This window comes from Atta cephalotes, assembly GCF_000143395.1.
Source record: "Atta cephalotes unplaced genomic scaffold scaffold00054, whole genome shotgun sequence".
NCBI lineage: Eukaryota > Metazoa > Arthropoda > Insecta > Hymenoptera > Formicidae > Atta > Atta cephalotes.
The window spans coordinates 1,137,804-1,153,018 of NW_012130118.1; the positions used below are offsets into that span (position 1 = coordinate 1,137,804).

General features: G+C 32.0%; 4 protein-coding genes across 4 annotated transcripts in view; all 4 read right to left on the reverse strand.

Annotated features, from left to right (window-relative positions):
* Window positions 1-2,621: 2,621 nt before the first annotated feature.
* Window positions 2,622-9,018, reverse strand: LOC105623185 (EH domain-binding protein 1). The gene is made up of 17 exons (XM_012204584.1): window positions 8,915-9,018; window positions 8,194-8,401; window positions 7,942-8,123; window positions 7,478-7,689; window positions 7,177-7,312; window positions 6,719-6,949; window positions 6,214-6,403; window positions 5,921-6,087; window positions 5,581-5,803; window positions 5,256-5,426; window positions 4,369-4,455; window positions 4,088-4,201; window positions 3,793-3,993; window positions 3,486-3,632; window positions 3,097-3,314; window positions 2,787-2,975; window positions 2,622-2,703 (listed from the first exon to the last, which is right to left on the reverse strand). The coding sequence occupies exons 1-17, from the start codon at window positions 9,016-9,018 to the stop codon at window positions 2,622-2,624; spliced, it is 2,862 nt and encodes a 953-aa protein (XP_012059974.1).
* Window positions 9,019-10,220: 1,202 nt separating this feature from the next.
* LOC105623186 (protein canopy homolog 2) lies at window positions 10,221-11,865 on the reverse strand. The gene is made up of 6 exons (XM_012204585.1): window positions 11,835-11,865; window positions 11,443-11,656; window positions 11,251-11,338; window positions 10,992-11,107; window positions 10,588-10,794; window positions 10,221-10,516 (listed from the first exon to the last, which is right to left on the reverse strand). Exons 2-6 carry the CDS (start codon window positions 11,449-11,451, stop codon window positions 10,310-10,312), a joined length of 627 nt encoding a protein of 208 aa, XP_012059975.1. The 5' UTR covers window positions 11,452-11,656; window positions 11,835-11,865; the 3' UTR covers window positions 10,221-10,309.
* Window positions 11,866-13,488: 1,623 nt separating this feature from the next.
* Window positions 13,489-14,766, reverse strand: LOC105623187 (polycomb protein eed-B-like). The gene has a single exon (XM_012204586.1). The coding sequence runs from the start codon at window positions 14,764-14,766 to the stop codon at window positions 13,489-13,491; it is 1,278 nt and encodes a 425-aa protein (XP_012059976.1).
* Window positions 14,767-14,896: 130 nt separating this feature from the next.
* LOC105623229 overlaps window positions 14,897-15,215 on the reverse strand; it is a 2,633-nt gene continuing 2,314 nt past the window's right edge. Inside the window, exon 4 of the mRNA XM_012204630.1 lies at window positions 14,897-15,001. Coding sequence (XP_012060020.1) covers window positions 14,897-15,001 — 105 coding nt within the window. The remainder of the gene's footprint in view (window positions 15,002-15,215) is intronic.

Sequence of the window (15,215 nt, forward strand, 5' to 3'; positions counted from 1 at the left end):
GTCGCGCGCGACGCGCGTCTCTCCTCCCCCCTCCCCTCCTCTCTCTCTCTGTGTGTGTGTGTGTGTGTGTGTGTGTGTGTGTGTGTGTAAACATCACACATATACATCCGAATTAATTATTATTTTATCCTCAACTGTATTAATGTTCCAATGTTTCAAGAATTCGCGCAGTCTTCGATGCATACATTGTAAATTATAATACAGTCTTCGATGCATACAATGTAATACAATTTCAATAATAATTATAAATAATTTATGTTAGTATATATTAATGCAAAATTTACAATTTATTTAAACGAAGATTATTTAACATAGAGACAACATATGTTCAATTTTTGAAGATTATATTGCATTAAATTATAGTTATAATAGCGTTGAAACGCATTCGTAATTTCTAATTCTTTGTTCGGTATTAAAAAAATTGGACATTCATTGTGATTGTCAAATGTAACATACGTAAAACAACTAATTTCTACATGTTCTATTTTTAATTCTTTATTTCATCATATGAATTTCATCAAAAATTATGAATTTTGAAAATTTTTGTTATGCTACAAATATTTAATAAAACGAAACGATATTTTTAATATAAAATTAGAGTACTTTATATATAAAATTAGAGCATTTTTCATTATCTAAATGTTAAATTTGTAATTTCACCCGATAAAATCACAATGGAACAAAGAGTTAAGAAATAATGAAATTTGTATTATGGGAAGTAAATGTATATATCTATATCTTATATATTGCTCTTAGCAGGTAAATCCTACTTTTTATTATTCTGTTTTACGGAGCAATTGTGCTCAAAAATGTACTTTTTATCACAATATGCGTCAATAATTTTATATTTGTAGCAATTATAAAAGATGCTAATTATTTATTCTGTCATTTAAAACGTTCCAAACGGAACAACGAATGTAATATTCGTTATAATTTCTTGCCCTCGAGATCCGTTAAGCCGAAAATTTTTTGAGCGAATTTATCAAGAATTTATTTTTTTTTCTTTACTATTGTTAGTCAAAACATTTAAATATAATGCACCATTTTGTTATAAAAAGTTATAGCCAACATAATATTCTTATTACACGCAGATATATGATACCACATATAAGAATTAGTCTTAGTAAAAATTAATCTTATTACGGTTTCTTTTTAAAATCTCATACCGTCAATAAGATTAGCGAATTTGTTTTTAACGCATTTGTACAAATTCGTCAAATAGGATGTAAAAAGTATATCAATTCGTTCGTATGGCACAAATAGAGTACATGCGAATGCTCGATGAGAACAACTGATGCAAATACGAAAACTATAGCCACGCGTTCCACTTTCCGCAATAGTTTCATAATTAATTTTCCGTGAATCGATTTGGATCGATAATTACGAAATACATTTACTAAATTACTCTTCATATCTCTCGCATGTTCTTGCGTAACAACCTGCTTTAATTTTCTTTGGCTTTCCGATATTAAATCTCTTAGCAATTAAGTCTCAAAATAATTTTTCACATAAATCAAATGTCTAAAATTCATTCGCATAAAAGAACTGCATTCAATTTATACTTTCTTGAATCAGCTACTTTACTTGAATCAGCTAATTTATATATATATAAACAAAATCTTTTAAAATATATAACACTAAGTAGCTCCCGTAATTAGATCTTGAATCTTGCTAAAATATATTTTTATCTAATTTGCATTCTTTTCGAACTTCTTTGCATTTGCGTTCATTTTTATTTTATTCGAGGAAGAAAAAGTATACCTCTTTTCATCTACTTACTGATTCGTAAACTTTTTTGCATGATTCCGTATTCCATAGTTACGTATCATGTCATATACTTGCACACAGTCGCAACTATTAACGCGCAACATTTCACTTGAAGCATAAAATGCTTCATTACATTATATAATCGATATTATGCTCGATAATATACAAAAAACCATTTATATCTAATAATTTGAGTGTCTAAGTTTAATTGCGTTTTTTCTTTCGTCGTGAATCGACGAACTTATATTAAAAACAAAAGAAATAGAAAAATTTGTTTGATCTATCTTTTGATGAAGTAATCTATAATGCATAATAAAAAATAAGTCTCTAAAAATAACCTGTTTGTAAACCATGAAAGTTCACACTTGACTCTTCAACATCTAATTTTGTCGACTTTTTGACAACTTCACAACAATGGGTCATGCCTAAAATGTAAAAAAATCGTATTTTTGTATATTATTCTTATAAAAATTTCTTATAAAAAATTTTTTGAAAAATAGAAGACGCGATATATAAATAAAAAAAAGCTTAATATAAATTGTCCTTTATTAACAATTATCTGTTAATCTATTTTTCAGAAAGTTTATTAATAAAAATAGTAAATTTAATAAAACAGAGATAAAAAAATTTAATTTAAAATTTATTTAACAAAATAAATTAGAATTAATGAAAAAGTAAATAAAATGTGAATGGAAATTTTATAATAAATTGGATTTAATAATAAATTGGAAATAATAAAAAAAATAATAAATTGGATTGTATTAATTATTCATTTTTCCATTTTTCAAAATATGTAATATAAACAATTTACCTTCATAATAGTTCTGGGAAAAACACGATAAATAATTAACTTTTCATTGCACAACGCAATTTTTATTTCGTTGAGCTAGTCCAGCGCGAGATAAATCACGCTCTATTTCGTCATCATCTTCAATACTAAAAATTATTCGGGAAAGAAAAATTTAATAATTTTAGATAAATAATAGCGCGCAAGTCATATCTATTTATTATACACTTACGCTCTCTCTTGTGTATCGAGATGATGCACCAATTCATCCCTTTTGTTTACAATAGATACTAATTCCTCCAACAATAAATTTTCACGCATTTTTTGATCTGGTGTCTTTTGCCAATCTTCCACTGCAAGGATGCTTCTTAATTCGTGATTCAAGAGCTCAAATCTTCGCTCTAAATCATCTTCTTTCTCCCTAAAGATAAAAAATTCCATTCTCATTAAATTCTTATTAAATTAAGATAATATCATCCTATTCCATTTTTAATAAAAATTAAAAATACATAATAACATGCCTGAATCAATGAATCGCTTACAGTATGTTTAGTTGCATTTGTCTTCTTAAGAGAGCATTTTTTTTGTTAACAAGAGTAAACCATAGAGACATCAGTCTTTCCGTTTCATCTTCGTTATCGCTTTCCATGGCTGCTCTCAATTGCTTTTCAAGTTTGCCAGCTTGAATGTCAATCTGATTTTGCTCTCTTTCAAGTGCTTCAAGCTCATTTTGAATATACGATGTCATGTCTTTACCCAACTAGAACATCGAATTAAAAATAAATCGTCATTGTAAAATACTTTTGTTTCACAATGTCTTTCCTTATATTAAAATTAAAGTAATAATATTCATTTCCTAGTAAAATTGCAATGCAAATATAATAAAATTAATGTCCAACCAAAATTAAATTAATAATGCAAGTTAACATACCCCGCGAAGTGTATACGGAGTTCTATCGGGACTTCCTTTATCGGGCGAGATTCTTTCAATAATTTTGGAGAAAGAATACAAAGGAGAGCCAGTTTTCTTTTCTCCATCTATACTTGAATTTCCCAGTATATTTCCATTGTACTCAGACTAAAAAATTAGTTATATTAGGTATGAGAGATTAGGGAAAAAGTTCGTGGCGTTTTTCCCGTTAGATGGCATTAAAAAAACGCCACGAACTTTTTCCCACTTCTAATAATTTATCGTTTTATTACATAATTGTGTAAAAAAGTAAATTATATCGCAGTACCTTTATACTGATTCGATCACTGGGTGTCGATGGCGTAATGCTGCGTCTAGGACTATTATTCTGGTCGTCTATCGATCGTCTGTCACTATTGTTATCATCATTCAACTGATTTGGAGTCACAGCAACGCCCATTTTAACTTCCGCAATCAAGCGTCTCGCCCTTTCTCGCAAGTTCTGTTGCCTCTCGTCATCATTCTGTGTCTACAATATATTACAAAATATATTACATACACATAGACGCTCATTCCTTGAGAAATACTCGATTAATTCTTTAATGTGAATAAAACTGTAGAACCTCAACAGGACTGATAGCAGCAGAAACAAATCCGGATGACTTCGTTTGATTCCTGGCTTGTTCCAAGAGTTGTCTCGCTCGCTCTCGCAATTCATCGTGTCGACTAACTAACGGCTAATACAAAAGAGATAAGAAATATGAACGATTGTGCAACAATTGAGTATTCGTAATAAAATTTTTGTTTATTTTGAATGACTTTAGTTTCGTTGCTACTGGGGTACATTGATATGATATAACATTAAAAGCGACATAATATTAATAGCAGATATATTGTTAATTACATGTGATCGTTGTTCTCCATATGGCGGCGATGCACCTTGACATTCGGAACTACCTCGACTTCCTCTATCGTCAGAGTTTACCGAGTCCTACAAAAGATCGTCCTATACGTTTACATAACCTTGTTACGTCATAATATTGTTGCAAAGCTTCTTTATAAACATACGATTGAGATCAGTATTTTCAGGGTAAAAAAATGTCATGGTAAAAAATAAATAAATGCAGATTGTTAAACCAACAATATAATTATGTCACATAAAATTGTCAAATTTACAAGTTTGTAATTAAATATTATTACCATATAATAATTTTTATATTATTCCTAAAAACGCGTTATATTAAGAAAAAAGTGTGAAATCTGCAAAAAAAAAACTAAATATTACTAAAACAAGTTATGACTTTTCCTGATATTATTATTTGACACTCTGTTAGAAGTGCAAGGTTTTGTGAGATTCCTATCTCTTCTTTTTACAGAATTTTCAAACATATTGATAATTTAAAAGTTATGAACACATTAAAATTTATTGAAAAATTAAATTAAATATACGCTAAAGAAATTTTAAAGCCAAAGCTTATGGAACAGCCGTATAAGTCTACGTGCATTGCGGAATTATTATGCGCGAATTCTCATGCATATTTACATGCAGTTATATGTGTGTATTATATAGGCGTAATTCCGTCACAAAGCGCAATCTGTTCGCTTATGATAAATAAAAAATAAAAGAACAGACCTTGAGACAATGCACTTTGATATAATTCGCCGATGGAAAGAAACAACAGAAGGAGAATGTAACAGTGCGCGTTATGGATTTATTGTTAATGCAGCGAGAAGATATAACAGAAGAAATGCATAAAAAGCGACAGTCTGCGCAATCTCGTATATACTGACATCACGGACCGGACTTTGCGATTTGGTAAGTGAGATCGATTGCGACCATTTGTCGTCGATTATCTGTATGTTCTCCTCTTCGTCATCGGAGCCGAACGGATCGGTTAATTGTCGGCGTGTCATAAGTATCGGACGTTGCTGCGCTTGTTGCACTCTCGGGGGAGACTTGCTCTGCGGTAAATTGGTATTTCATTTCCTCACAACGAAAAAAAATTTGCGCGCAAATTCCGTCGGATATTATACGCGACGTTTGTCTAGACAATTCTCGGTAATAATCGCAACGATCGAAATTGACTCGAACTCAGTCCGTGTAGTTTCTACGTACCTTCTCTCTCGACGAGTATTTTTCTTTGGTCGGCGATAACACCTTGCCTAGAATGCTCTTTGAGCTGGCTAATATAATGTCCTTGACCTCCTTTACGCTGGATGGCGATTTATCTTTGTTGCATTGATCGTGATCCTGATTGTCCGTGTTCAGACTCAAATGCAGCTTGTTTTTTAACGAATCGATGCATATGTCATCCTTCTTGTTATCAAACGGATTCGATCTATGAGAGTGAATCACAATTTCTAATTTTGTTTTTGATAAATTGTTGTTGTAGAAATGTACTTTGGCTTGATAATTTGATAGATAATTTGATAGATATAAAATGTCATATATTTACCGTCTGTTATTCTCCGCTTTATTGTTTTTTTGCTCGATCTGTTCCTTCTTCCGTAAATTAATAATCTCTTGACCAAACAGTTGAACACTCACGTCAGTATTGTTGTCCGTATTAAATCTGCCGATCATGTAAGAGGACTCGTCCGTTGTTTTACCTATTTGATGTACCTAAATTTTGGTAAAACAGTAATATATTATTAATTATATGCTATCTATATTATATACGCAAAAAGGAAAAAAATGACCACAATAATTGGATAAAGCCATTACATAAAAAAATTTTCGTTGAATTACCTCTAATTCGTGGCCGGTAAAATGTGCTCTCAATTGATATAAATAAGTCATCACAGCTAATTTATCAGGTACCGTTAATATATCCATGTCAGCCGGTTCAATAACTCTGGGTATGCCCAGAGTTTCACCTGCATCGAACGCTTTCTTACAGTTGCCTTTTACATCGTGCGGCAATAGGGAATCGATGTCTCTATAAGTTTTTATTTCGTATATTATTCAATTTGATCAAGAAACTCGCAATCAAACGTCTGTTGCATGTGCGACTATAAATACACAAATGCGTCGACCTTTCCAGTATCAAAAATAATCGTCAAAGTGTTGGCACGAGTTGGTTCGACGTAAGACAATGGCGATTTCAAAGTGTTTATTAATGGAATACGCGAATAAAATAACTGGCATATCGCCAAGAATGTCTATTGACATTTTATTCCCAGAAAAAGTAGCGCGAAGAATGAAACACTTTAGTATAATTACGACATTCGATCAACCTTATAAGAGTACTTACAACAAATCAGGTCTGAAATGATGAATAATTGCACAAAACGCCATTCCGTTTCTCCAAGATGTCGTTAGATTAGTGACTTTAACACCAGAATAATCCTTTGTAACTTCTTTGCACCATTCTAATAAATCTTGGCCGGGAGTAATTTCTTTCAGTCTTGGAACGTTTGCGTCATTCTTTTTAAGATCCAATGGTTGCAGCGGCAATCTCAATATGCTGTGTTCAATGTTTTTGCTACAAAGATATTGAATTTGCAATTACATTATTTATTACATTGTATAGAATAACAAAATAATCATTCTTGTTTCTTATAAAAAAAAATAAGTGCCTTTTTGCATAATAAACTATTTGTGAAAACAATATTTAAAGTTATTGTACCAATTATATATTGTACCAATTCTAATATCATATTTCACACACGTACGCTATTTTGTAAAATATAATACTGTAATTGTACATACTCATTTTCAATGGCAACATTGTCTTTTACGGGTGATTTTTCCTTTAGAGAGTCTCCAATTCCTGTTAGACTAATGTCGCGTATAAAATGCTCGCCATCATTTACAGGAGTTGTATCATCCTTTGATAAACTTGCCACTATTGTATACACATTATATATTCTATTAGTAAATTTGATTCCATAAAATATAATAAAATTAATAAAGCAACAAGTTAGAGAGTTAAGATAGCAATTACATATTTTATATTCAATGTATATACTTGTGGACACAGTTTCAATAAAAAGCAAGGATCAACACTCACCACTTATAGGAGTGCTGGGTAATTCACTTTCAGTAAGACTGCTCGTCATTAGATCAAGTTGAGCGGAGATATCTAAAAACTCGTCCAAATTTTTTACCGACACTTCCTCAACATCTTCAGGTATATCTTCATTATCAAAATCATCTAATGGCGCAATGTCGCTGTTATTATTAACCGACATTAAACTAGCCATACTTTGCATATCTTCATCCCTAGAAAAATAAAGATAATTATTCAATAAGTATTTATCAACAAATTCAAATATAATAAACTGGTACTTCAATGACATTTTCAGATTAAAATAATCTATTGACAGATTCAGCATCTGTTGAATCTGCCTCTAAAATGCATTACTTAATGTTTATCCTATTTAAAATATATTTAGCTACATAAAGGACAAGTATTATTACCTAGTTTATGAAATTAATTAGCAATATGTCAATGAAATTAAACTACACACTTACGTTGCCTTGCCCTCTCGTAAAAATACACATGACAAAGTACATTCTAGTGTAGCGCTAACAATCTTTTTAGAAGTTGGCTTCAAGTCCAATTTAAGTTGTTGCTGACTAGATTCTAAAGTTGCATATTTTTTCATATTTATATTAGTGGCAGCCACATGACGTCTCTTTCCTGTCGACGACACCTGTTCGAGAGTAGAACAATATACCATTGTGCTACGTCCTTCTGCGAATGTATCAGTATGCTGTACTCACATCTTCGATAACAAATGTCCAATCTTTATCTTCCAGTTCATGTGTCCGTGGATCTTTAAACAGTGTTACGGAAACTGTATGATTGTCAGGGACTGCCCAGCTAATGACACCCTTCAAAGGATCACTTAAACATGGCTCCCAGTCTAAGGGTTCTGAACTGACTCTTCTACTACGTCTTGTCCAAACAACGCTCAATTTGTTTGGCTTCCTAGAAAATGTTATTATCTTTGTATATTTATTCTCTGCTAGAATACATATATGCTAATATAATATTTCTACAAAATTATGTTTTAAAAAATTATATCTTATTAAATTAACAGTTATTTCACACATACATTTTTTCAAAATGTACATATATAATTAAAAGATATCATAAATCTAAATTGTGTCATAAACATAAACATATTTTCTACAACACAACACAATGCGTATAAAAATCTAACGCAAAAATCTAAACGCAAGACAGTAATTTACATTTGCATATATATCGCTTAATTTTTTTTCCAAAATATTTATTCCAAGAGACAAAAATGTCCATCACTTTCTTGTAAAATACAACAACTGTTCCTGTTTTTCAAGAGCAGACGACAGTTATGAAATTTTCATATAAACGAAAAGATATTGATGTTAGTTCCTGTTCGAACAACAGATTTCAGACACTTGAGAAAGCCGCGGCGAAAGGAAGTTCTCGCTCGGCCAGGAATGAATCGGCGTCACTCACCACTTTGTCGTCGTTTCTAACGTGACCTCGTGGTAAGAAACAGTGAACTGAAACTTGGCTGCTCTCTTGTTCACCCGTTGCAAGCGTTTCCAGACGGAACTCATGTTTGCAGCCGCGCTCCGCTTCTTTTCGCTCGGGACTTCTTCGTCCGGGATTTATTTGTCCGCGAACGAATTCTCTTCCTCACTGCTGACGCGCGAGCGAGGCGCGCTTTGTCATTTCCGCGAGGACCGTGAGTCGAACGCGCGATCGGATCGTGGACTAAGATCGGCCGCGGTGGGATATGGAAGACTAACGCTCACGCTTCCCGGAAACCGACGACGTTCACGTTCCACGACGTGCGCCTCGGCAGGGCTACAATCATATGTTCGGACGGACGGACGGATGAGTCTTCCTCTCGGTTCACCACGGCTTACGCACGAACGCTTTCAACGTTCCTGGAACGAATCGACTGTCATTGTCCACGCGTACGTTCATACACAACATGCACGAATGCATGCACGCACACGCGTCGAAAGTCGAATACGTCAAGACAGCTGACGAGCTGACCTCGGACTTACGAAAGTTCTCACTGGTTCTCACTCTCACCAGATCGCTTCTAAATCGCGTCCCCTTTGGATGAGAAGTCAAGCGAGAGTGAGAGACTCGAGATACTTGAATCTTGACGATTGATGAGCTTCTCTCTTGGAAAAGAGGAGACCGTTGTTAACGTTGTCTGTCAGGTCTATCTTCGAAATTTGCATTTGTCGGTCTTATAGAAACCCGCGTGGCTTTGAAAAATTCACGCGCTAAAACACGAAAACATTGGCTGCGTTCAACAAAAAATATTCTTTAATATTATTGATTCTTGCCGGTAATTCCTTGCTGGATCTAAATATATAACCAATCATAATTAAAGAATTTTATAACATCTTGCAAATTTATTTTTCTTTGCTGAACACAGCGATTGCGGTGAAAGTGAGAGGTAGGGAAAATTTGATTAGAAGATTAGATCATGGACGATAATGATAAAATTATCGATATTTCAAAAACATTTAATTCTTCTATTTTACTCATAATTTTTACTCAAATTACTATATAACATATTTACAGTTATTATAAATATTTTTTAAAATGTAAAAAATCTACTAATCTTTGCAACGCTTTTACACTGCTGCATATTTCACATAGCAAATAGCATTTAATTAACATTTGAGATAAGTATAAAATATTGAATAACTAATAATTGTATAATGCATGCGAAAGATTTAAAAAAAAAAAAAAAATTAATTTATAAAATTTTTTACAAAATAAAAATCACTAGATATTTATATTTATACAATATTTATTTCAACTATTTCTGCTTCTTTTTACTTATGCATATATAAATAATATTTCTGTAAAAATTATTCCAATTTATAATTCGTCTCTATCTATGTCAAAACTTGAATCATAATTATCATTATCTACTTCATTATCACTATAATCATCGTCTTCCTCATCGGCATAATTTTCATTGCAAATATTTGAGATCTTTGTGCAAAGTTCTTTTTTTTTATTGGATATGCCATCAACATACAATGACACTATATCTTCTTCAAATTCTTCCACTACAGTGCTGCACTGAAAACGATTAACTCAAATTAATGACAAAGCACTTTCAGCAAATATAAAACGTAATAAATAGCACTCACATAATGCTCGAGGCTCTTATTTAAATCACCATCTTGAATTATATCTACTTCGCTCATAATAGGATTCATACCACCTGATGGAGACATAAGATTAAAGATCATTAATTGATTATCAGACTTTCTTGTTGCTCTAACGTAATCCGACAGTTTTTCACAAATATTGTCCAGCAAAATCGAAATATGTGTTTCAGATCGACCTAACGGCACCTTAAAATAATAAATATCGAATTTTATATTAAAAATCTATACAACACAATTCTCCAAAAGATATCCAAAAGAGAACTCTGTTGTGTAGGTAAATTGAAACTAGGGAATGGATTTATAAGTGCATAAAAGCAGCAAAAATATTCTTAATTTAATACTAATGATCTATTTTTTCTTGATATTTATTTTTATCTTTTTACCTTTTTATGTATAGTATTCCCATCAGCATCCATTCTAAAATTGCCTACATCAACTAATTTATTTGGATTGGCTTTTAGAACCTCGTTTTCCAATTCATTCATAGCTGCCCTACAAACTATAAGGTATAGTAATTTATAATAGTATAGTATATATAATTTATAATAGGTATAATAATTATTATAATTTATGATTATTATTAAAATAGAATTATCATAGATATCATATTAAAATATCATAGAAATTAACATTGATTTTCACCTAAACATTTCAAATGCTTTAAATCAACTTCTTTAGGTTCCACTGCAACAATTATAAAAAATAGACCCAAAAATAGTAAAGTTCTCATCTGTAAATGTAAATTTCCAATTGTATGAAATCCTTCACAAAAAGTAAACATGCTTATACTTTGCAACTTTTCTTACATAAAGAATTTCAAATAGAATATCTTACCTTGTGCATTGAAAATTGAACAGGTTACAATAATTGTTTAGTTATATTTTTTCCACAATAATATATCTAAAATTTTTAGTATCGCAGCACGCAACACGTGTAATGTACATCTTCTAGTCTCGTGTTGATGATGTGTAAAATATTTATATCGTAATCTTTGTACAAACGAATGACAGTTCGCAACGTGTAATTCCGGTAATACCAACTGTTTAACCTTAAATGATTTTATTAAAAATCACTTTTACATCGAAATAATCGAAATAATAAATATAATACTTGCAATTCAGTCCTAATAATATTACAGACAATATTTATTAATGTTATTATTATACAAAAATACAAAAATGATATTTCAAAGTGCTGACAGATATATATGTACGACTTAACCTTACCTCAATCTCGCTATGTATGTGATCGTTTTCTGAAAAATGAATCGATTGTTGAAAATCGAATTATATCGAGCTCTCGTTATTGTTGGAAAAAAAAAAAAAAAAAAACACGAGAAGCATACATTATTCTTTCAAAGAAAGAATAATATATTAGGGATAATATATTAGGGAAAAAGTTCGTGGCGTTTTTTTAATGCCATCTAATGGGAAAAATGCCACGAACTTTTTCCCACACTTAATACAATGTGACACATAAAAATGAATAATTTTTTTTATTTTCTATTCATTCGTCTATCATATAATTATTGCTAACCATTTTGTTTCCTTTGTTGAACAACTTTTTGTTGTCTATCTCGATTTCCAAATGAAATTCATATGCAGAAACATGTCATTAACTCGGAAGTAGGCGCGGTCCTGATCGAAATGTATTTTCGCATATATGTATTATAACTAGAATACATATATGATTATAATTACTATAAATAATAATTAATAAGAAAACGTTCGATAATGCTTTATATTAATCTTAATTAAAAACAAAGGAACAATTTTCAGTAATAATTATTGAAAATAATTGTATTTATACGATATCTTTATTTTAATTTTTTTATTTGTTAAAATTATTGATATCTAATGAAATAATGTGAGAAAATTATAATTTTATTTTTTATTTATAAAAATATAATAATGAGACTGGCGAAAACGACAAACACTAAAGTAAGCGCGCGAGTTACGGTCTTTTAGATCGATCGTTACAAACATATCAAATTTTATGTAGATATAAATTTACGTCATCTAGCTTACGTCGTAAGATATGTTTACGTCATCTATTTTCGCAAATTATACGAAAAAACATTAACAAACATTTACATAAAGGTAAAAATATAATAGTGCCAATAAATTGAAAGATATAAATAGAAAACGAAAGAATACGGCAAAATGACGCTCCCGGATTAAACGTAATTGATTGGTTCTACAAATGAGAATCAATCATATTCAATCGCTTGGCGACTCCATTGGGTACATTCAGTAGTACTACAATCTCTCACTGAGCGCTTAGTGATTAGCTCTTGCATCTGATTAGCATATTTAGATCTAAACTTAATTACATTTAGCGCGCAAAAATTACATTAAAAGCAGTTCGTCACTTCAGGACAGGTTTTAAAATCTGTGGAAATCATAAAAAAGATTTAATCTGTTTGTATAAATATTATTTGTAATACATTGCAAAGATATTTAAAAAACAATTTTCTATATTTGCAAAGAACGATTTTCTATTTTCTATAATCTCATTCATTTATAATTCTAAAATACTTTTTAAGTTTATTACAGTTTAATCATTTTCTTTTATAAACTATAAAACTAGCTATGTCGGATAGCAGTCTATGAATTAAAAATGTATTATGCATTTGGCAATTCATTAGAAATGCGAATTTTTTTTATTGTACACATATATATATAGTGTGCATATAGTGAATTCGCGCTTGATTTCAAATTAATCTAATAGACTGATATAATTTAACCTAGATTCATCAATGATAAATAGTTTAATCTAGATTCAGCAATGATAATTGCTATAAAAAGCACAAATATTTAATACAGCTTATACATGAAAAGGCACGTCTTTTTAATTGTGATAAAATGAATTTGAATAGAGTTAATGATCGCGATTCCATCTCCAGATTGTCGCGTCGTCGCAAACGCATAATAACACGGAGCCATCTCGGCTTAGGCTAGTTTGGCGAATCGGTACGGTGCAACGGGGATGCTGAAGAGACCAGCAGCGTGCTTGCCCAGGTTCATCTACATCCAAATCCCAAACATAAGTGCGACCGACCTGATTCCCTAACGCGATCGTACGCTGCCAAAAATCCATTGAGAAGCGTATAAACCAAATGTCACACTCCTTAAACTCGAAACGGTGTAAAACCGTCGCACTCGTTTCTCCATTGCGCAACTGCGAGTCCTCAAGTCTACCTGGCTTCCAGCATACAATACAGTTTTCACAGGATTTGCTCAGGATAAAGTCGCCGAACCACTTCACGCAGTCCACATAATTTCGATGAACGTCACGAGTAGTAAAATCTGGAAAATGTTGCAGTATTGAATCAAAGGGCCTGCCATTGCGAGTGGGATTGCAATGATAGGACTGTTTTATCGCGTCTTGCATGTCTGGTTTCTCCAAAGACCACAACTTAAGAGCATGATCCATTCCACATGATATGATTCTTTGACCTTTTATGTCGAAATCAGCGCTCAGGACTTCATCTCTGTGGCCCTCCACGCCACCGAAAATCGCGATACACACATCCGTTTTGATGTTCCATAGTCTCAGAGCGTGATCTTTCGATGCTGATAATAGAATATTCGGATCTCTCGGATGAATCTTTAACTCATTTATTGCATGCCCATGACCGATGTAATGCTTGATACAAGTCATTGTCGCAGGACTTATAACTCGGATAACTCCACGGGATCCCGCTACAGCTAGCAAAGGTTTCCCAGAGTCGTCGTATGTCCACGCGCATGTGTAAAAATTCTCCTCTGTGTCTGGATCGGCGTAACATTGTTGTAGCTGTATATTTCCGCCCTGCTGACACTCGTAAATGCTTACGCGATTGCTACCCACAGAGGCAAATATCAACGGTTCGCCTTCCTTCAAATGATAATTGAATTGTACGCCAAATAAGGGCTGCCCGTGATCTTCCTTGACACTACAGCAAAATTTGTACATTGGTTTGTCTGTACAAGGTTTGTACTTTGCTGTCTTACTCCTGCGACGACCTTTTCGTTTATAACGGGCGCTACGAGTGGGCGTGTCGCTGCGATGAGTACCGGCGGTGGAATTACTTCCAATGCTGCATTCTGTCACATCACTATCATTTTCGCTGTCCTCTTGGCTAGAAGCATATGCCTTACCACTTGATTTTTTCATCTTGATATTGATCTTAATAATTTAAACAATATTATTAACAATATTTTAATATATAATTTTTGAAAAAAAATATATGTGAATTACTAGCAAATCACCTTATATAGCACCTTACTATTTCTGTAATCTAGTTCTATTGTCCAACAGTTCCAATAACTGGTACACCACTGTTTAATCCTAATATTCCTTCTGTTATATTTAGAATTCTGCTTCCTAAAGAGATACAGGCTTGCATATTCTAAAATAAAAAGTATATTTTGAACTATATGAATTATAATTTGTAAAATTTGTGTGTGTGTGTGTGTGTGTGTGTGTGTGTGTGTGTGTGTGTGTGTGTGTGTGTGTAGTATATAGTAGTTAGTTATTAATAATTAACTTAACTAAGTAAAGTAATTAGTAGAGAAGAAGAAAGTAAATATTATTATAGTGTACGTACGTTAATTTTTATATTA

Coding starts and splice junctions, on each gene's coding strand:
- LOC105623185 (XM_012204584.1), bottom strand. CDS start 9,018: ATGAGTTCCGTCTGGAAACGCTTGCAACGGGTGAACAAGAGAGCAGCC. Junction 4,456..5,255: donor CGCAAAGTCCGGTCCGTGAT/GTCAGTATATAC, acceptor GATCTTTTGTAG/GACTCGGTAAACTCTGACGA. Junction 3,633..3,792: donor GTGATCGAATCAGTATAAAG/GTACTGCGATAT, acceptor CTAATTTTTTAG/TCTGAGTACAATGGAAATAT.
- LOC105623186 (XM_012204585.1), bottom strand. Junction 11,108..11,250: donor AAAGCATTTGAAATGTTTAG/GTGAAAATCAAT, acceptor TATACCTTATAG/TTTGTAGGGCAGCTATGAAT. Junction 10,517..10,587: donor ATAAGAGCCTCGAGCATTAT/GTGAGTGCTATT, acceptor AATCGTTTTCAG/TGCAGCACTGTAGTGGAAGA.
- LOC105623187 (XM_012204586.1), bottom strand. CDS start 14,766: ATGAAAAAATCAAGTGGTAAGGCATATGCTTCTAGCCAAGAGGACAGC.